This window comes from Cydia strobilella, chromosome 13 (assembly GCF_947568885.1).
Source record: "Cydia strobilella chromosome 13, ilCydStro3.1, whole genome shotgun sequence".
Classification (NCBI taxonomy): Eukaryota; Metazoa; Arthropoda; class Insecta; order Lepidoptera; family Tortricidae; genus Cydia; species Cydia strobilella.
In genome coordinates, this window is record NC_086053.1 from 15,919,862 (window position 1) to 15,942,569 (window position 22,708).

The 22,708-nt window shown below is 37.4% G+C and overlaps 1 protein-coding gene across 6 annotated transcripts in view; it reads left to right on the top strand.

The window, feature by feature from the left end:
- The window catches only part of LOC134746816 (stress-activated protein kinase JNK), a 195,585-nt gene extending 172,887 nt beyond the window's left edge, over positions 1-22,698 (top strand). For 3 of the 6 annotated variants that reach the window (XM_063681376.1, XM_063681378.1, XM_063681381.1), the window contains 8 exons: positions 11,766-11,895; positions 15,683-15,880; positions 16,066-16,200; positions 17,057-17,186; positions 17,752-17,909; positions 18,256-18,381; positions 18,747-18,911; positions 20,157-22,698. In XM_063681376.1, coding sequence (XP_063537446.1) covers positions 11,766-11,895; positions 15,683-15,880; positions 16,066-16,200; positions 17,057-17,186; positions 17,752-17,909; positions 18,256-18,381; positions 18,747-18,911 — 1,042 coding nt within the window. In that variant the 3' untranslated portion in view covers positions 20,157-22,698. Of the gene's footprint in view, positions 1-6,979; positions 7,119-11,765; positions 11,896-15,682; positions 15,881-16,065; positions 16,201-17,056; positions 17,187-17,751; positions 17,910-18,255; positions 18,382-18,746; positions 18,912-19,043; positions 19,119-20,156 lie in introns of those variants that run through there. The other 3 variants (XM_063681379.1, XM_063681380.1, XM_063681377.1) reach the window with 2 other exon arrangements.
- The last annotated feature ends 10 nt before the right edge of the window (positions 22,699-22,708 follow it).

Sequence of the window (22,708 nt, forward strand, 5' to 3'; positions counted from 1 at the left end):
TCCAGACTAGGAAAGGCGTTTTGAGAATATAAGTCATGAGTTTCGGTGTTAGAATTAAATCTTTTAAAGATAGTGACCCCTCGAGTGGCATAGAATGCTCCTTGGTAAAAGGTTCAATCTTGTTTTAAAAAGAGATACGTTCTATTCCTTTCTTGGTCGTTAAAATGTAGACTAAAGTCGGAAGCGTGCGTATGTATCATTCGGATCGGTAGAAGAGTAGGACAAATGTACTACAAGCACAACTTCTACTTTCTTGTGAGGCAAGATTAACTGGTTGCGTCTTTGATTGTTTATTTTTAACATGACTGAACTTGTAAACTTACTTTCAGAAATGTTCATTCTTTTGTTTGGTTTAAACACACACTACACACAGCCGCAACAAAAAAAAAAGGCACACACAGAAGGAAAGAATGTTAAAAAAGGTTCTTATTAGAGTCTAAATGCATTATTTTCAATACAATTGTTTTTCTTATTTTGATTTGTTTCGAAAATTTACTTTCGCAAATATATCATTAATATATTTAAGCTACAGCAAATTTTGGGAGGCGATTGTAACATGTCAGAGGCTCCCTTTCCATGTTAGCATTATATGTAAACATAATATTGTTCTATTTTGAGTCGGTTAAATTCCATTCTTGTGTCTCACGGTAATTCAAACAGCTATATTTCTTTTCATATCTTAAGTGGACCTTGCTATTTGAAATTCTAGATACACCACTTGGAGAGTTTAGCTGATATAGTAAACCAAAATATTAAGAAACTTATTTTTAATATAATTTGAACTTTATTTCAATGTCATAAAGCTTTTTGCGTTATAAATTTTTGTGCAAAGTTACTTTGGTTATTAATTTCAAGTGTTTGTTTAAAATACCAACTCGGATTTCACGGTAACGATAAAAGTTAAGTTATGACTGTAAAATATTCTATGCAAAATTGAACCATATTATTAAGAATTAAAAAAAGGCGTATCCCTACAATATGTGTCTATATAGAAAAACAAAGACGTTTAGAATAAAATTTTTAAAGACATCCCACCGACGAGAAGGAATAGTTTTGGCTACACCCATTAAGTAGGTCAATTTGGACCTTATGTTAATTAGGAAATAAAGAGTAATTTGTATAGGATAGTACGGAATCATGAAATTCAGGATTGGTTTAGGTGTTACCAATGGGGTGCAAGGAGTTTGCTAGAGCGGGGAAATCGGGATCTGGGAAGGGATTTCATAAAACCCCTTTGCGGGGAATTCTCGTGGCCATTCGCGAAGCGTTGGAGGAAGTTCTCTAGTGTAGGTTAGGTCTATTTAGGTTACCTATATTGTGTCCTGGTCTAGATTTTGCTAGTATCTTATGATGCTGGTAGAGTTCGGATTGGAGCATAATATGGTGTAATCTATTGTGGGGTTTAACTTGAATATTTTTAGAGAAGTGCATTTTAGATTGTGTTTATTTAGTGGGTTTAATTGTTTTATTGGTTTGTGGTTTAAACAAGCGCTAGTGTTTGATATAATACTAGTGAGGTCTAAATTATAAATCAATAAATTTAATAAGATTGTAAAGTTTGTTTTGTTCATAGTGTCATTTATAAACTATTTAGTGAATTGTAATTATTAGTTGTTTGTTGATTTGTGCCCAGACAAGTGCTAATGTAAGTAAATATATTGGTGAAATTTTACTTACAAATCAATATATTATTAAAGGTTGTAAAGTCATGTTTGGTTCATAGTGCAATTTATTAATTTATGTTTTAATTGTGCTTAATATATATAGTGTTTTAACCTGGATTATTTTAGTGATATTTAGCACTGGAATGATTTTGGTTGGAGTACTTTATATATTATTTTAAAGTTAGTTTTGCAATTTATCTCACAGCTTTCTTAAATAACTTATGGGGTAGAGAGAACTAATTCCGATCCAGTACAGTGCTGGGCAGATGGAGAGATAGGGCGGGTACCTTACGGTGACAACGACAGTCTTAATTCTCCTACTGCGCTGGGTTGATAATATCAGGTGGGTCCCTGACAGTTCCTGGGTTTACAAGGACAGGTTCTAACCCCTGGGGTCTGGACAATTTGGGTTGTCACCTAGACTTCTTAAAAAAGCCAGATTCTAGACCAGTTATCCCATTACCTTTTTCCCGACCTACATCGGCTGTCCCAAACCCTATCGCTGATGCTGGTCCACGTGGAGAAATAGGGGGTCAGTTCTAAATCGAGGTGTCTCCACTCGTCTTAGTTAGCTGTAGCCTAGGAATTTCTCATTGCACACCGAGAAATTACGCGAGTAAATTAAATGTACATCCCGGGATGTTAGTTTGCATTTATATCGATAGATTAATTGGTTAGTTTAACTGTTAGGGCTAGGGTTTATATTTGTATGGTTTAGGGAATTGTAGGATTGATCAAGGTTTATAATTTTTATATAACAAAGCCATTAGATCTTCACAGTAGTTAGCTAGGTTCGTTTCCGATATATTTATGGCTATTTAAACTACATAGTACGAGTATAATTATGGGTTTATGGGTGAAATTTAAATAGCGGTAGCTAGGATGTAGTGTGGGTTTAGGGATTGTTAGAATTGTATTACATACACTTATTTATGACTTATTGACAAACTTGACATATTTATGACTTTGAATATAATTTGGTCCTTTGCATCACTACTGGTAGAAAAATATATTGTGGGAAAAACATAACAAATAACCACAATATAATGTAGTATTGTAGAATCAATTTGTTTGTAAAAGAAATATTTATTTTGCCTGTCCTTTGGCAGTCTGTATGACGATTTCATTCTGTTTTCTAGAGATCTGTAATTTTCACATTCGACCTTAAAAATACAGGGTCATATTATCATAAAACTTTATTATTGAAAATATATATCAATGAGTGATTTACCCAAGCTAGATCGATGCAGAGCAAGATCGTGGTTTATTTTGGTCCGAAAGGTGATTCAAAATGACTACAACTATAGTTTGGTTAATATTATTTCATTGAATACCTACTAAGATATATTACAAAATTACAGTATTCTGGGAAATTGGAGTGGATCAAATACAGCTGCTCTAACTACCAGTATTTTGTTATGTTAAATTGTCCCTTTGATGTCCTCTCATTTATGAAGAAAAATGTCATAAAATAATGTTCAGGGCAAATGACGAAGTAGCCCTGTCATTATGAAAAGATGTCCCTTCAGGACCACATGATAGTTCCTTCAGAACTGGGGCGGGGGTCTGCCCTAGCAACTGGATGATGACCACGGATAGTCGCGGCGGAGCGGGCGACATCTATACCCCAAAAACAAAATATTTGTAAATTGTGACATTTATTAGTGATCGTACTTTGACCATCTGACTATTACATTCGACAGACTACTTATTTTGACATACATTATTGAAGACTTAACTAAGACATCCTTCAGACTTATAAAATTATGTTTTACATACTATTTATTGATTACAATTTAAATCAGGCTTTGTCTGATTAAGACATACTTTACATTTGTTTTACAAACTGTCTTTAAACTTGCAATGACGTTTCTAAATTCTCTGACATACTTTACACTGACATAATTCATGGTTTATTAATTACTTAACATTATTAGGATTTTTAACTGTTTTATTCATAACTCTTTCCTATTATGCGAAAAGGATTTTGGTTACTATTAACGGTTATGACGAAGGGTTCTACATAAACACAAGACGATCATTTGGCCAATTTACTGATCCAATTCAAGATATTAACTTATATAATTAGATTTGCGTTAGGTTATTTACATTATTTTATATTAATTAATAAAGGTAATTTCGGATTGCGGTATTTTAAAGATTTTTAGAATTTTAGATTTTCTTATTGGAATTTTTAGTATTTTTAGACAAATCTAGGGTTAGCTAGGTAGGGTAAATTAGGGCTAGTTAGGGAGAGTGGTGGGAGAGTGTTACAACCTGACTGATTTCCAAACCATAAAGTTATCGATACTCTTTTTTTAAATCCATGTAACATGACACCAAACACCATTAATACTAAAACTATAATATAAATAATAAGATTCACGTTTAAAGTGTTTATGACATTTTATTAAAACACTTTAAACTTCATTTTTACATTTAAAGCATGCACCTACAGTGGTGGTGACAGACCAAATAATGAAATTGAAGTACAATACACTCACAAAAATTGCAAAAGATTTTGAATTTTGGTTTCGTGCCTCCAATGTACGAGTAAATTGCATTTTGTCTAGTAACTGAGTGGATTGTGGTGTGTGCTCGCACGCAGTATTTGCATTTCAGCACTGCTTTGTACAAGCACTTATCTAGATGAAACGGCTTTTAATTGTAATGACCCATCAAAGCATTCGTAATTTTATTATTGTATGTATAGGTATATGACAACCATAATTGATTGATATTTAAATATTTAGGGCCTGGATTAATCAATCAATTTATTTACAACTAGCTTTTGCCCGCGACTTCGTCTGCGTGGACTTAGTAACCCCAGCTAGAGTAAGAATAGCGCCTGGAGAAAATCTTATAGCAATTATTCAATTTGAGCATATTATGCACACAAATTAGCAGACACTTCATTAATTATCTCAATTCCACCCCGCTTTTTACTTTCTTAAGGGATGATTTTCGGGATAAAAACTATCCTATGTCCTTCTCAGGGACTCAACCTATCTCTATGCCAAATTTAATCTAAATCGATTCAGCGGTTTAAGCGTGAAGAGGGAACACACAGACAGACAGACAGACTTTCGCATTTATAATATTAGTATGGATATAAACACGAATTTAACTTAAATGTTGACGATACTTAACGGCACAGTAATTACTATCTATCTTGCTAATATTAAACAAACAGCGGCCTAAATCACATATTTAATATGTCATCCAGACACGCTGTTCATCAACTCAACTCCAATCATAATATTCATAATACATGTTGAAATATTAACCCAACCTTGGAATCTTGGGGCTGCGTGAACATTAGATATACTTACTAACATTCTAGACTTCCAATTATTTGTCTACAATTTCCGCATACGTGTTCTGCAATCTAATTCATAATTCATAATTTATTGCTTATTATCATGTGGTACAAAACAGATGTTACATTAGGGTACGTTCACACATGAACCCTGTTAGGGCACAGCAAGTATTTCTTGAAACTAAACTATAACTTAAAATTAAAATTAAAATTAACGCATTTATATAAATAACGCATATATATTATTTTATACTTATTTTATTATATTAATTACTTATTATTTTATTATAATTTTGTTCTAAAATTGTAATTATTCTAAAATTGAATGCTATATTTAAATAGACAGAACTAAAGTCAACTTATGACCTTTAGGCATTGCCCGAAATAAAGTTTGTTTGACATTCTCACAGCAAACATACACCAGGGACCAGGTTTCCAATCCATGAATATCGTTATTTGATCCACTCTAATAACACGTGATACGTACTTAACTACTTACGTCTAATAGTTTATAAGACCAGGAGAATTAAATGAGCCAATGGGCATCAACACAATAATAATAAAATTATAATTCAGCCTATATACATCCCACTGCTGAGCACAGGCCTCTCATGCACGAGAGGGCTTGGGCTATAGTCCCCACACTAGACCAGTACGGATTGGGCTGGGGACTTCACATACACCTTTTTCAACACAATACTGCAGGCAAAATACCTTGGGCATTTCTACACTACGTTAAATAAAGTCCGGCACTTAAAACCCAACAAACATACAACTATTAGCTTTTTCAATCAATAATCATTAACAATAAAAACTAGTAGGTCACTAACAATAGCGAGACCATTTATGATGTATTTACACATGAGATCTGTATCTGTTAGGTCAGCATAATGAGTGTAGGTACCTAAAACGAACTTCATTTGATATTTGTTTTTTTATTGTAAAGAGATCGTAAGTAAACCTGCAAAGAATTTTAAATGGCGTGTGTTGAGTTCTCAATTCACATCAGACTAACGTGGGGACTATAAGCCTATACCTTCTTGTAAAATGACTAAACTGCCCAACCGCGGGACTTATACAGGCTGGTTATAGTGGTGATGATGATGGGTAAATCTACCGGTAAAGAGCTTAATATAAGGTCAATGTGGAGAAGTATATCAGGTAAGACCGACTACCTGCTCTTTCGTCGCTTCTAACTCTTGAGTTTGTACACATACTCCACTTACAGAAGGTCGGTCGAGCAGGAGCGATGCTGTTCCTTTCTGACTGTGACTGAGCGATGTACGTATACAAATACGGTAGTTCATGCCCTATGACGGTCTTTCCAACCGAAAATGTTATATTTCAATTCCAATTATTTATTTCAGACATAGGCCCATATTGTTTGTTAGTAATATAATAAAATTAATCTTAATATGCTAATGTTAGTAAGGACACATTAAATTAGAAATAAAATTATACATAAAATTTAATTATTTACATAATGAAGACATTCAAGACAGCCACATTCCAAAAACTACCGCTGTCTGTACATGCAACAGCATCCAGTGGTGTTGGAACGGGCAGTCTAGCCTCTCGGCCAGCACACGTAACAAATTGTTGGAGCTACCGCGCAACCGCCGCATCAGTGAGGTAGTACGCGTACTCATTATGACCTGAAAAGCTTCGGTTCGAGCCTCCGCAAACATACCTGATGCACTGCAGAAGCGCGGCAGACCCAACAGTACCCTAAATGCATTATTATATTTTACTCTTCAGGTATTGAGAGTACTCAGCGTGTATCTTACCCACCGGCTGCACGTGTAGAAGCTCTGGCAGTAGGCCTTAAACAATGTTATCTTGACTTCTTTTGTACACTGTGCAAACCTGCGGGCAAGCATATTACAACGCACAGCCATGGAGCGTCTCTCCCTTTCCATGTCCATGCCATCCGAGAGGTCCGCAGTTACCCAATGGCCTTTCTTCTCCACATTGACCATACCCTTTTTCTTTATAGTTGATCGTGCTCGAGTATAACAAATAGTTATAGCCATGGTTCAGTATTACGCGGTGTCGCTCAGCGACGTGGTGTTCAAGATACCCACGCGTTACACGGAGCTAGTGCGGCACGGCGCGGGCGCACAGGGGATAGTTTGGTAAGATTAGTCATACGGGGCGGGGGATGTTGTGTTACCACGTTTGTTTTGTCAATGCTGATCTGTATTCAGTATTCATTTATTTCTTGCTTCCATGGTACATTTTTGGGTAGTATTTACATATTTCTTATGGTATCACATGGACCCTAAATAGGGTGTAGCAAATACAGATAATTAAATTAAATTCTATTATTCAATCTGCTATTCTGATTGCTGACCATTTAAAAACTTGTCTAAATCGCGCGAGGAAGATAGCGAAAAAATTACCTTATAACTTTACTGAGAGAGATCATTTTGGTTCCAGGCTTCTAGAATATAGCAGTTGTGGATGGTTTCTAATTGCTGCAGTTCCTAATTTTGTCTTAAGTATGTCTTTGGTTAATAAGAATACGAGAGCTCTATAATATAACACTTTATAAAGAAAATATCTACACCGATATCACCATGTATATTGTAGCAAAACTTCACGTTACCGTTATCCGTTAAATTTAAAATACTTTTATGTACTATGATAGGCTGACATGATCACATGCATTTATAGTCAGGGTATGCTTGGCTTCTAATCTTCACCTTCAATCAAGTGCTGATATTTCTGACCAAGCGACACGATTGGCACGCACTTTCCACTATATATTAAAATATGCTTTATCAGCAACTTTGAATATATAGCTTTACTTATTTTAGCAAAATAAACGTGGTACTACAATAGTGTGATTTACTACGCTAATGCTAAATTGTTGCTTCTTATTTATTTCAACAGCCTAATCTAATTTGCTTATTTAAGAGGATCTTAAGGGCTACCATTATTACATTATGTATTCTAACAATTGTAAACTTCGGTCATTATCAATGGTTCATATTGAATAGGCTTTTCACTGAATAGTCCACTAATGGTCTGCGTTTCTTCTCCAACCAATGCTTGTAACCAATCAATGCTTTTTAATTAACTATTGGGAGTGGAAGTGGATGTCGAACTCGAGGATACAATTGAACACAATTCCGTTTTCCTTTGTACTTTGACTTTGTATTGGGTTAATGTTTTCATGTTATGGTTTTCATTTTACATTTAAAGAGACTTCTGTGTGATTTACTAGTCGGTTTTCGCCGAAGATAAAATTCGCGAGGATGTATGCAACATGTTAATCATTTCGGATTTCTCCATACCTACTGTCCCACTTAAAAATATCACTCTGCTTAGAGCCTTGGAAAATTATTAATATATAATCAAGCTCCGAGACATGGAGACCCCAGGGTCATCTCCTTGCCATAGCAACAGTTCTCCACAATCCATATTCCAGTGACCTTATCCCAAGCCCCGGATTTCAATACCAATAACCTAAAGCGAAGACAGGCTCGGAATAACAATAAGTGTTTTACTGTCCTCGTAAATTGAGGCGCCCGTAAAGCTGAGCAGCCCGTTAAATATTTACGCACTGCATTAGCGTTCGTAAAAATCTTGGATGAGGGCTCAAGAGGCGAGGAAGACGTTAAATTTGAAGTTTTGACGCGCGCTTTATTTCTTGGGAACACCCAAGCCTCAAAAAAAAAGTTTTGACGTCACGACCCTAATAGGACATATTTGTCGTATAGACTCCATAAAGGATTATATATATGCCAAATTATAAAAATCCTGGAGTGCTCAAGAGAAGGGAAAAACATTGAAGTTTTGACGCGCGCTTTGTCTCTTGTCGTCCGTTGGGTTGGGAACACCCAAGCCTCAAATATAAAGTCTTCCCTAGAAATAATTTAGAAGATTCGACGTTCCTTGAGGAAACATTTGTCGCTTAGACTTGATAAAACATTTTAGCATTATGTAACAATTCTTGGATGCGCTTTTGTGAGTTTTGACGCTCGCTTTGTTTCTTGTCGTTCGTTGAGAACATCTTAGAAATATACAGGCCTCAGTTTAATGCTTCTCAGGAAAAAAGGAAGCTTTAGTTAGAGGCTTAGAAAACGTTTGTCGCTAAGACTTGATTGAGCATTTAGTTTCTAAAACGTGAGCGACGGCGTGGCTGAGCGAGTAGAAAATGGAAGTAATCGTAATGTCAGTGACTCTACCGCAAATGTCGGCGTCATCGTTCTTTGCTCGGACTTTTTAAGACTTAGTTTTATTGTCACTTGGAGTTTCGCCTCAAACTTAAAGTTTTTCCCATATAGGTCATCATTATTACAATTAGTTACGGACTCATCAATAGAATTGGAAACAAGTATTGAAGAACGTTTTCAACCGGGTCTATCGCGAATCTATTTTGTTACCTTTATTTACCGACGTTCGTCACAGTTTTAACTGGTCGCGGTCGCGGCTGACTGATGTCCCAGCAAAATGTCAAAACAGAGATTTGTGTATAAAAAGTGAAACCCGACGAAAAGTGTATAAAAAAGTGGGGCTACCCAAACAGAACACATTTTTATTTTATTTAATAACACATATTGTCAGTAGACCCGGTTGTAAATGTGATTTAATATGTGTTCAAAACGCGAAAGTTTTAAATGTTATAAGTATTAAAGAAGTATCCAGTAACACCCTGAGCCTAATAAAAAACGTTTATATTCGTAGATAAGACTCATGTAAGATTCAAAACGGTTTTTTTTTTTAGTTTCACGAAATACTGAACTATTCTCTCTACGACACGATATTAAATCAATGAAAGTTATAAAATTGTCTCAATTAGTCTATCATTCTGCCTCGCTAGATCATATTCGTGTGGAATAAATATTGCCTGTTATTTCACTTTTACGGTCCTCGATATATTTTTTGAAAGTACTGGTGTAGCATTCTAACGGTGTATGTCAATCTTAATTACTGCTGAACTTTCATTCCGCCAATAAATCCTCAAATATTTACCAATTCCATTACCTTTAATAAAAAATCTCACACCACCGTTCGCCGAATGAAATATTAACGAGATGCGACACTCGCACAACTTTTATAAACTCGTATCACCACCAACTGTGCCTTTATAATTTCAGTCTTACTGCATTGAGTTACAGTTAAAATTTCAACGATAGTATGAAACTGTATGACGCAATTTGTAAATGACATTCTGAGTCGGGTGCTAGGCTGTATTCTCGAATATGTATTTGATGTATCAAAATTAAATCAAATCGAATTAAACTGCCTGTCCGTCCGCTCTAAAGCGAAACCACATAATAGCAAGCGGGACGCGTTATTATTAAATAAACATATTTATTTTAGTTTCTGAATAGCGAAAAGCTGCATTATTCAGAACTACATTTCGGAGCCAGTTAAAACGTGCCGAATTTTGGCTAGAACGTTCGAAACTGTACAATATTAAACTGGCAGGTTGCGAAATGTAATTTCCCGACATACGTGACGCTGCAAACTGTAAACGATGTTCTTCCATCGTTTATACAGTTAATTGACAGTTTTTAAACCTTATTTCAAATGGATAAGGTCCACAGTTGCTCAGTTAAGAGTGCTGATGTTGCTACGATTGTGTGGCGGAGATAGGGAACAGAAATTTGTTAGCGTAGTCTAGTACATTACCGCCTAGAGTTACCCAGGAAGGGTATGTAGGCTTTGTGAGTTAAGTTTCACATTTTGACTCTAACATGCTATTTCAGTGGGTTTGAATAACGTTTTGCTGGTCACCAAATAACATTTATTACTGTGGTTAAAGTTATCGCTACTCTATTTGTCGGTAAACTACCTATAGATGCTGACCATCAATAGTATCATCGTACTTACATATAGGTACTAGTATATAGAATAGGTACATAGAATTATTAAGTACATATTCATAAGATAAGTATTAATTACCTACTAATGCAATATATATGGCTGCTTTACTTTTAGACTAACAACGTCTAGTGTTTTGTTCAGTCAAGTGTAAAAATATGGGTGCGTATAACTTACTCAAAAATATGTCCCAGTTTTTTATTCGCTGACATAAGAGCTATGGGACATATTTTTGAGTATGATGTGTGCACCCATATATTTACACTTGACTGTAGGTACGTGTATCGCCTTTTGTACCATGTGACGTCTTGTTTTCGTGAGTAACTTGTTATTTTAGAATAATATTTCTTCGTTTGATTAAAACTTAGCAACGTTTTATGCCGTATAATTTCATTTTGTCACAAATCATATTCCATTATGTGTTGTCTGAGGGCTTTTAAAACCAAGTGGGTTTTTCTGCTAGTCATTCAAGTAAGTTACACAGATAATTGATGATGATTGATGTAATTATGTAACTGATATTTTTTTCTGCTTCTGATTGCTAAGAAATTGGCAGTATAATTAAATTATACATAATTTACAATTTCGGTACAGGACAAAACAACTTGTTTCGAGTACAATACTTCGCGAGAATCTCCAATTTCAGGAAATAAGTATTATCTTACTACCTTACTACCTAACGCGGACATTTGTAGATGGAGTGTTCTGTTTGGTTTTCTTTTTGCTAGATTAATTTTAGGTCCGCTTTTACTACACTGACCACTTATATATTAACTACAACTATTACAAGTATCCATTGTGATTCATATAAATGGCGACAACCCCTGGGTCTTGTTACTTTGAAAGTTAGAGGAAATGTGATACCTACCTTAAAAGTCTATTCCCCTAGTCCTCTTTAGTCTCGAGTCTAGCATTCATCATTCTAATTCCGATTTGTCATTTTCCAGCGCCGCATACGACACGGTGACGCAACAGAATGTGGCCATCAAGAAGCTGTCGCGGCCCTTCCAGAACGTCACGCACGCCAAGCGCGCCTACCGGGAGTTCAAGCTCATGAAACTTGTTAACCATAAAAATGTGAGTATATTAGACTAGACCACTGAAGTGTTTATGGAAAGTTTATATGGAATTATATCGGAAACACTCTAATATGAACATCATCAGTATCATCACCCTCCTAGCGTTTGTGATGGGGTCCGCTTTCATGCTTTTCTGCTTGCCCTTCCCTTTATCATGGACATCTTCATCCAACCCACAGGCGTTCAGGTCTTTGGCGGAGACATCGCTGCTTTGGTTTACCCCATCTGTTTGAGCCTAGCAAAGCAAAGCCAAAATCTGTATTGCCTATATATACTGGCGACCATCGTTGAACATGTTCAAACCACTTTTGCCGATCGACATTCTAGGGTTTGATACGCGAACAGTGCGAACACCCTAATACGAAAGTTCTGTCAATTCCTTTAAACAAACCACAAGCTTCCGAGAATATCGCTATTTTTCTAAAGTAGAACGTTTTCGTTTATATCGGAATTTCAGATGGGGTACACTCAAAAGTTCGCTGGGCACAGCATATGACAGGTAGCGAGTGATAGAAAGAGTTTACAAAACTGCCTGATGTTATTAATGTACCGCCATTGGGGTACCTCTTGGAAAACAGCCAGTGTCGCTTTTGATCATTACCTACCATATTTTTATATTAAAGTAAAAACCCTAAAAAGGCAAAAATTATGCCCAACAGACTGTAATGATAACTAAGTTTTAAATCGTTTCAACAATGCAAAACTCTTTCTTGTTCAAACTGTCAAAGACTAACTTTGCGACCTAAGGAGCGTAAAAGTAATAAAAAACCTAACATTTTAATTTCGGCAAGGCAACTTCGTCTCGCAGACGCTTTAAATCGTCTTACGGAGAAAATTGACGTGAGTGGCGACCACTCACAACTTGAAGTTTGCAGCGAGCGCCTTTTAACCTTGAAGTTGGAATGGAATTTTAATATATTGTCTCTAAAACTTCTAGTCCTAGATAGATAGATAGTCGTAGCCCAAGGGTTGGCTGCAGTATTTGTGGAACTTAACTTTAAAGGCACTAAAGGATTAATCGGTAGTCTGGCTGTACTTAGTGGTGCACGGGTTTTCGTATGTCTTAAATAAGTAGTTTAACCTAAATTAATTTAGTGTTTAGGGCGCATTGAGAACTAAAAGAATTTCCTGAAAACGATATAAACCACGTCCTAGACAATTTAAGCCTGTATCTTATACGGGGGGGGGGGGGGGGGGGCAATTAATTCTCTCGTATCCTTAACTTAAAGGCCATGGTATTGTACGGAGCTAAATTTAGGTTAGAGCTGCATGTTGAAAGATAGTACTTATAATTCTTAAAAATTGGCGAAAATAATGTTCTAGATGTTCTTTTCAACACAGACAGACAACACAGACAGTCTTTAGCAACATATTCTCAGGAGACTGAAGACCTACGAAAACAACCGTTGGCAGTGGACATTAAATTTAATTAAGTACAGAGAGTATCCTCGAAACAAATTCAAGTTGAACTCTAAAGAGCTTCTTTGAGGAAATACCTAGGAAATACCGAAATGCCAAATGTCAAGTCAATGTATTTAGTTAGTTATATGAAATAAGAAGCAAGAAACTAAACGCTGCTACTCAAGAGGGTACAATGAAGTCTTTTGACTTTGTTAGTTTCATAACCATTTTAAAATTTGCATTGAATCGAGTCTCCTTAAACAAGACATATTTTATCGAAATGTATTTTTTTTTTATACCACGTCGGTGGCAATCAAGCATACGGCCCGCCTGATGGTAAGCAGTTACCGTAGCCTATGAACGCCTGCAACACCAGAGATATTACACGCGCGTTGCCGACCCTTTAAAAACCTGTACACTCCTTTTTTGAAGAACCCCATACTGTAGCCCCTCGGGAAAACCTCGGCAGGGAGCTCATTCCACAGCCGAAGCGTACGCGGGAGGAAATTCCTCTTAAACCGCACAGTACGCGACCATTTAGGTGCTAGGGTGTGAGGATGAACACCCTGCCGATGGCGAGCGGTGCGGTGATAGAAAGCGGCCGTTGGCATCATGTCAAACAATTCTTCAGAGCACAGCCCATTGTACAAGCGGTAGAACACACACAAGGAGGCGAAGTCTCTCCTTAGACTTAAAGGTATCGTATCGAAATGTATGAAGTTCTATTTTCAAAATTTTTATAATTGACTAAACCGTATCAATAAAATTCTTATGCTTGAGTCGGAAGTGCCATAGACTACCCAACGTTGAAAAGAGTAAGGTTGTAGTGTTGCATATGAAGTAATACACAGATTATAGGTATAGTCGACGAGTAGAAAATAGTATTTTAAATGCTTCTTCCGTTACCTTAATAATTCAACGGTTTGGTGTGCTCTTGTCACGACATAGCCTTTGGCTTTTTGATATAAAATGACACTTACAGGAGGCCTCTACGCTACCAACTGATATTAATCTGTGCATATCAGTCGTACTTATTGGTGCGAGATGAACTCAATTTGTACTTACAAAAGCGACTTGTTCTTTTTTGTGCTTTATCATATACTTATCCATATTTTTTTCTCTATTTTCAATAGTAAATATTCATCACCTTTCTTTATTATTTTCCCTACACAACACCATTTGTTACCCTATTTGTTAAGTACAACAATATGGTATTCTCCTACTAGTCAAATCAGTTTCTTTTTTAGAACTGTCAAAACGATTTGCTAATATGGAATTTATATGAAACATTACACAATGACGTCACGGTCAAGTCGCCTACTTATTAAGGCTTCAAATGTGACGTTTTCAATCAAAAGGTACCACATTGTCGCTTACCATAAGGAAGAAAATTGCTTGTATGTTTATACGAAAAACCTGGCAGAGCGTCCTTTTATAGCAAGCGACAATGTGGTACCTTTTACTTGAAAACGACACAAATAAGGTATTTCGCTTAATATGCGTTTTATTGTAAGGTAAAACGCTGATATTATTATACTTCAATCCGATTGATTAAATACAAATTGTGTTTTAAAAAAAATGCTATCTATGTTTTTCTTATAATTATCGGGTCTTTATTTCATGCATGGTGTGAAATAATTTATTTTAAATACAGTGTAACTAATACCCTATTTCAGTGGTCCTATTTTATTTTAACCGAGATATCAATAGCGCTTTGTGTTCGTTCCACGTGCGACACAATTGCACGTAACTTGATACGTAATAAATACCCTTTCATATCTCCTTCACAAAGGCATTTCTGAAAATAAATATTAAACTGTCGAGAGAGACTTGCGAACAAAATACCTTTTTTATATGAATAGTTTTAAAGTGGGTTTCGAGATGGAATACGAGTCCTAATTATACACAAGTGTTTGTAGGCGAAATATACATATATACAAAGCGGTATATGTAGTACTGTTTGTTGATGAAGTGAAATATTGACCTTCCTAAAGTTAATATTTATAATATGTTTGGTACAAACCAAATCTTGTTTAGTAGAAAGAGACAATGACATTAGTTTGTCGATAAAACATGTCGAGACAAACATTAGAGTCCGTCTACTATAAGCTAACTTTGACTTGAAAGAGATTCGTGCCCAGCAAGGGTTACCCGTTACAAAGTTTCGTTTCGGTTTCGGTTTCGACAGGTTTCATACCTAAAAATCATGTTTCAACCGAAGGTTCAGCTTTGGCCAAAAAAACTACCGAACCTTTCGGCCGCGCCGACTGTATTTTCGGTAGCTATCTAACCGAAATTTCGGTTTCGGCAGGTTCTGGTCGGACACTAATATCTGTCTGATTGTGACTGACATTGTCAATAATACTCATATTTTATCTTTCCAGATAATCGGCCTCCTAAACGCCTTCACCCCCCAGAAAAGCCTGGAGGAATTCCAGGACGTGTACCTGGTGATGGAGCTGATGGACGCCAACCTCTGCCAGGTCATCCAGATGGACCTGGACCACGAGCGGATGAGTTACCTGCTGTACCAGATGCTGTGCGGCATCAAGCACTTGCATCTTGCGGGGATCATTCACAGGGTAAGTTACAGGTCGTCCCCAACCTGTGCCAGGCCTCGTTTGCCTTCTATATATCATAAAAAATCAAAGTTTTCTCCCTTTCCATCTTCTCACTCAGTCTTTTTAGAAAAGGAGTGACTATCACATTCGAATTATTTATTCTACTGATCAACAGCACATCAAGGAAACTTACTGTTTTGTTCCAGGATCTGAAGCCCTCAAACATCGTGGTAAAGAGCGACTGCACTCTCAAAATCTTGGACTTCGGGCTGGCGCGCACCGCCGGCACCACGTTTATGATGACGCCTTACGTCGTCACGCGTTATTACCGCGCGCCGGAGGTGAGGAAACTTCGTCTTAGTTTCTGCACGCCGTACGCTGCGTTTCTATTGTTTCCCATATAGTTTTAAGTCATAATGTATTGTTTGTCCACATTTTCGTTAGTCATAATTTGGTTTTTCTCAGAAACGCGTAACTTTTCAGGACAGGATTGCCATAAAACAAACCTTTTTTTTTTACGTGGAGTAATGCATTTAGGCATTCCGCCTAGCCGGGGAACTAGGACGGATATGTCGGACTCGTGGCCAAGGGGCCAAATACCGACTAAACCCTCCACGGTATGCCCGTCTCGCAGCAATGGTGGCGGTGAACACGGGATCGCAGAGCATTCCACCGCGAACACCGCCTGCTGCCGACAGCCGAAGCTGTCCCCTCCTTGGACCCGAAGGTCCTGGAGCCGAAGCTAATCTAACCTAACCTATCTATAGGATAACCTGAGCAAAATCCTGAAAAGTTAACGGTTTTCATAATATGACAATTATGACTTTCAATAATTATGTCAAACAAAGGGAACTCGAAAAAAAAAACCCCTAAAAGTTTTCTTATCTTAATAACTTGAGTTCGGGTCCATGGTCCATTTGCCCCGACATGAAACTGTAATTTGCAAATTTGTGTGTTGTAGTTGATATAGAGGCGTAGCAAAGGTGACGATCATTAGTATTTTGGATTTCTTACCAATGAGACATTTCTATTTTCGATTTTAGTTTACATTGCACATTGTAAGTAATTTGTCTGCTGGGTTGGGTCGAAAGTATTAATGGTATACTTAGGGCGTATTCGTATATTCCCTATAAAAAAAACACATCACAATCATATCATATCATCTATGTAATATCACATGTATTTTGCATTTTCTAGGTGATCTTAGGCATGGGCTACACAGAGAACGTGGACATCTGGTCGGTAGGCTGCATCATGGGGGAGATGATCCGCGGCGGCGTCCTGTTCCCGGGGACAGACCACATCGACCAGTGGAACAAAATCATTGGTATGTTCCTTCATCGTCATATCAGCCGGTAATGTCTGCTTTTGGACCTTAATAGGCATCCTTCCAGGATCTCCAGTTCTCCACAACGACAGACATGCGCTGCTGTTTGCTTTTTGCCTTTATTAACTTTGCTGCAACAGTCCGGCCTACCAATTTAACTCTTAACTCTAGCGACTCTTTGAAACTTTCGCACTTCATAGAACCAAGATCATCTAATGTTGTAAGAGTATTTTCACATTTTTCACTTATTCCAAATCATGTTTGCATTTTCCTTATTAAAGTTACTTTGATTCATCATCAACAACTTATAATATTATATTGGTACTGCGACTGGTCAAGGCGCTGGTGTGGGCTGCGGCCCGCCACCTCACGCGGCAACAGTAAGCGGGGCTCCGTCTCGCTTCCTTGTACCACAGTACATATCTTGTACACACAGTTGCAAAAGTGTCACTTGCCTCCCTCTACCTATTTCGCAAAGTATAGATCTGTACACATCCTCGTCCAACCACTTGCAATAAAGTTACGTTATTTTGTTTGTAAAGCATGGATTTATTTTCTTTTATAGAACAACTGGGCACACCATCAGCAGCGTTCATGGCGCGCCTGCAGCCAACGGTGCGGAACTACGTGGAGAACCGTCCGCGCTACGCCGGCTACTCCTTCGAGAGGCTGTTCCCCGACATACTGTTCCCGTCCGACAGCAACGAGCACAACCGGCTCAAGGTATACAGTGAACCGCGCGGACACAGTGAACCACGTCGAAAACCGCCACGACTATAGGCCTTTGAATTGAGACAGACAGCTATACAAGTTCCACCACCTCAATACCTTAACAAGGTTAAGGTATCAAATAGACACACGACTTCTTTGAATGCTGGCAGGCAAAATATAAACATGAGTCTAAATCTAAATGTACACGAGTACAAAACGGGCGGGGCGTAGCACCAAATAATAAAAACACGAAAAGTAGCTAACTACTGGGCATAACTTTTAGCTCGTAGCTTAGGATATTCTTAACTGTTGTTTGACGGATTGAAGTGTAGTTTTTAAGTCTTTATTGTTGTTCCAGGCGTCGCAAGCGCGCGATCTGCTCTCGCGCATGTTGGTGATCGACCCGGAGCGACGCATCTCCGTCGACGAGGCGTTACTCCACCCTTACATCAATGTTTGGTATGACGAGGGAGAGGTCAACGCGGTGAGCTGCTTAAGTTACCTTTCTAATTACATAAAGATGCTTCCGGTGTCTCAAGAGGTGGCATTTTAAACCAACATGAAATTCATCATCATCATCATCATCATCATGTCAGCCGATAGACGTCCACTGCTGGACATAGGCCTCCCCCAAGGCTCGCCACTCCGACCGATCCTGTGCCGCTCGCATCCACCGAATTCCCGCGACCTTCACCAGGTCGTCGCTCCACCTCGTTGGAGGCCTACCACTCCACACACACCTGAAATTACCTAAAGTATTTTAAGGTAACTTTTGTCATATTTACTACAGTATATTGATTTTATCTTGTATATAAGTTGTCGTTATGTAATTGATGTTGGTGTGTCCAGCCGGCTCCGGCGTCGTACGACCACTCCGTGGACGAGCGCGAGCACACGGTGGAGCAGTGGAAGCAGCTCATCTACCAGGAGGTGGTGGAGTACGCCGCGCCGCCGCCGCCGCCCCCGCCCGGGCACCCGCCGCCCGACCACGCGCAGCCCGCGCTCACCACATAGGTACCCACACTACTACACCCTACACACTACACACTACTACACCCCACACACGCGCTCACTACATAGGTAACTACGCTACTGCACCCTCCACACTACACACTACTACACCCCACACACGCGCTCACCACATAGGTACCCACACTACAACACCCTACACGCGCTTACCACAAAGGTACCCACACTACAACACCCTACACACGCGCTCACTACATAGGTACCCACACTACAACAACCTACACACACGCTCACTACATAGGTACCCACACTACAACACCCTACACACGCGCTCACTACATAGGTACCCACACTACAACAACCTACACACACGCTCACTACATAGGTACCCACACTACAACAACCTACACACACGCTCACTACATAGGTACCCACACTACAACACCCTACACACGCGCTCACTACATAGGTACCCACACTACAACAACCTACACACACGCTCACTACATAGGTACCCACACTACAACAACCTACACACACGCTCACTACATAGGTACCCACACTACAACACCCTACACACGCGCTCACTACATAGGTACCCACACTACAACACCCTACACGCGCTTACCACATAGATACCCACACTACAACACCTCTTTTTCTTTTTGGGCAGTCGTGTAAAAACTACATAATACAAGTCCTTCTGTCGCATTCTGCATTCATAAACATTAAGCAGTTGACAGTTCTTCCAAGGGTTGTCAGCGCTAGAAAATAAAAACTACTATTTCAGTAGTTTTCGTTAGATCTAAAATGAGGGCTATCGTTTTTTTTGCTCACCAGTTGGCGCCTCTGTTGATGGTGGTCCAAAAGACTAAAGAACAGCTGTCAGTCATTGAAGTGACAAGTGACATTTGACATTTCGAACTATGGAAAAGACCACCATCTACACTAGCGCCCCTAGCGGCGAATTCATACGCGTTAGCCCTCATTATTTTCTTTTATATACCTACACTACCCAAAACTTTAAAATAATGTAATCTATCTCATGTAATTAAATGTAATTGAATTAAATTTTTGACGTGTAATATGTAACAATATTATTAATAAATGAGTATGAGTATAAATGTAATGTTAAATATGCGTTGTAATGTTATGTGTAAGTTTGCTTTTCGTTCCTCTTGTAAACCTGTATAGTGTGCCACGAATAAACTATTTCTATTCTATTCTAATTAGCCGCCAGGTACGGTAATAAGACCTCAAGTTCTTATAAATGTTATTGTTATTCTACAGGTTTCAACCGAATTGACCGCCGATGCATCCACGAGTATAGTGCAAGGACAATTTTCTACAGGCGACGCGACCTTGAACGATTGTCGCCTCGGCGGGAAAGTCATGTGAACGAATATAACCTGTTACATACAATAACTAACTGCGTACATGTATATATTTATTGTGGGAATGTTATACGTGCAATACTCGACGGAATGAAATAAGTGCAAAGTAATTAAATCGATTTGACTCGTTCATGCTCCTGTGTACAGAGCATGAATGTATCAGAGACGTCATCAGAGATAAAGGCAGCGTAACAAATAATAATCTGTAGATTAGTTGAGTAAGTTTGTAACCTATTAAGTACCCGTTTGTTTGTTTTGAACCGGTTGTCATCTTGCTATGCCTTGTAGTTTCTTCCTGTAATAATCTTACTATAATACTAGCATAGGTAAGTATTTTATTTTACAGATATTGTAAATGCTTTTTAATTTTAAGTAAGTATTTTATTTTACAGACATTGTAAACGCTTTTTAATGTTAAGCTCAACAATTTTACATTGGTTCCTACCCGCCCGACCCCGATTCGAATTTCAGCCGTTAATTTGCATCAAGGAGTGCCTTTTGCGGAATGCAAAATGAAAGTTGGTGATTTTCAGCTTATGGACATGTGGACTGACTTTGATATGTTGGATATTTTTGTATGGGAATACAGTCATAAAATTATTGACGACAGATGTGATTTCCTAATAATATAAAATCATGCAATATTTTTGTCTATGAATTTTCATTTTATTTTTTATTTTTAATATACTTAACATATTGAACTATGATAATATTGATAATGGAATATAAATAACAATTTAATCTGAAAGTTGAGCTTGATCTGTGTTGTCGTATTTGTTTTGTATGATTTTACATGTTTTAAATATTTTCATTTTGTTAACGCAAACTCGTCACTATTGCAAATTTATTTATCTATTTCCAAAATGTCAATATTTCAACGACTTCGTATAACAAGTTTTTTGTAATTTCGCGCTATCCCTTACTGTACTTTGCCAGCGGAGTTTTTCTAAGAATTTGCAATAGTGAATGTAGACATACATAATATATGTGATTTCTAACGTGTATGATTTGTTTTTAGCCATAAACAGCGTCAGATGGTTACTTGGGATTTAGTGATGTTCATAGTTTTTCGTAATTAGTCCCTAGTTAAGTTGTTGATAATATTGTATTGACTGTATTGAATATTGAAAGTAGTTCAATAAGTACATTTCTACCTAAGTAGTATTTTATAGGTCACCTCACACGTTGCGGCCGAGGACTGAAACAAATACGTAAATAATCAAGCAAGCGTTTTAAAATATACCGGCTGTATGTATCAAGCGTTACCATAGTCAAACATGTTTTTTTTTATAATTCAGCGTGGCTTAACGTGTGAGGGCGTCGTAGGGTATTGTTTGAAACCTCACTAGGTGATATAATATAATTAAGAATAATAAAGAATGATGATAGTCTTACCGGGTGGTTTCAGCGAATAGCACAATTTTTTAGCTATAGAATAAAGCTGGGCGGTAACATGAGTCGAGACGTAACGTCAGTTTGTATAACCATTAATGATACAAAAGCAATAATACATTCTAATTACTTTCTTGTTCTTCTATTGGTCGTACGTCAGTAACATTAATTAATTTCGGCAATTAAAACATATCACGAGCGACACAATAGATTGTTGACGACTAATGAAGACGTAGTGATTGCTTCGGCTTCGTTCAATGTTACTTTACTTTGGTTCCATGGAATTATAGGTTACACAAAACTTAAAGACTGTAAATTAACGCGTGTGGGTCAGGAAACGTGTAATTAAAGTGTTAAGGTAAATTGTGTTACCTGTAATAGAACAAATAGGGCTAAGATATTGTCAATACCTTCAAGCCTCCTGACTTAACTCTTATACTTTCAATACGAAATACCTATTTCACAAGAATTAACGGCAAAATTTATAATAATTAATAGTTGGGTAGGTTTTTAGCGTTGTAAGCATAAGAAATACTGAGTGTCATAGATAAGATGACGAGGTACGTAAATAATAAATGTATTGACAATATGTAATGCAGGTTCCCAATTCACGATTATCATAAAGCGAAAAATATTGAAACTATGTGAAAGTATACAATTACAAAAAGTATTTAATATTAAGAGTAAACCTGTAAATAAATAAATCTATAGTCTAAATGGAACGAAAGTGAAGAACATCTATTTAAAGGACATTACGTTTGTCACTATTATAGTAATAAAGTTCACAACTGTACGTCCAAATTGTCCATTTATATGTTAAAATGTACCTAATACAAATTACAATAATGTAATCATTAGAATGTATTTTAGTACACTTGGTAAACAAGGTTTAAGGTAGTCGCATGTTGAAACGCGAGCCGCGTGTGGCTTGTAGCGGTATACATACTTGAGTTAAACACTTCGATGACTATCTAAAACAACTTATTTTTACTGTACACGTAAGTTATTTCATATTTTAACTGAATAAAATCAAAATGGTTATTATACATTATGTGT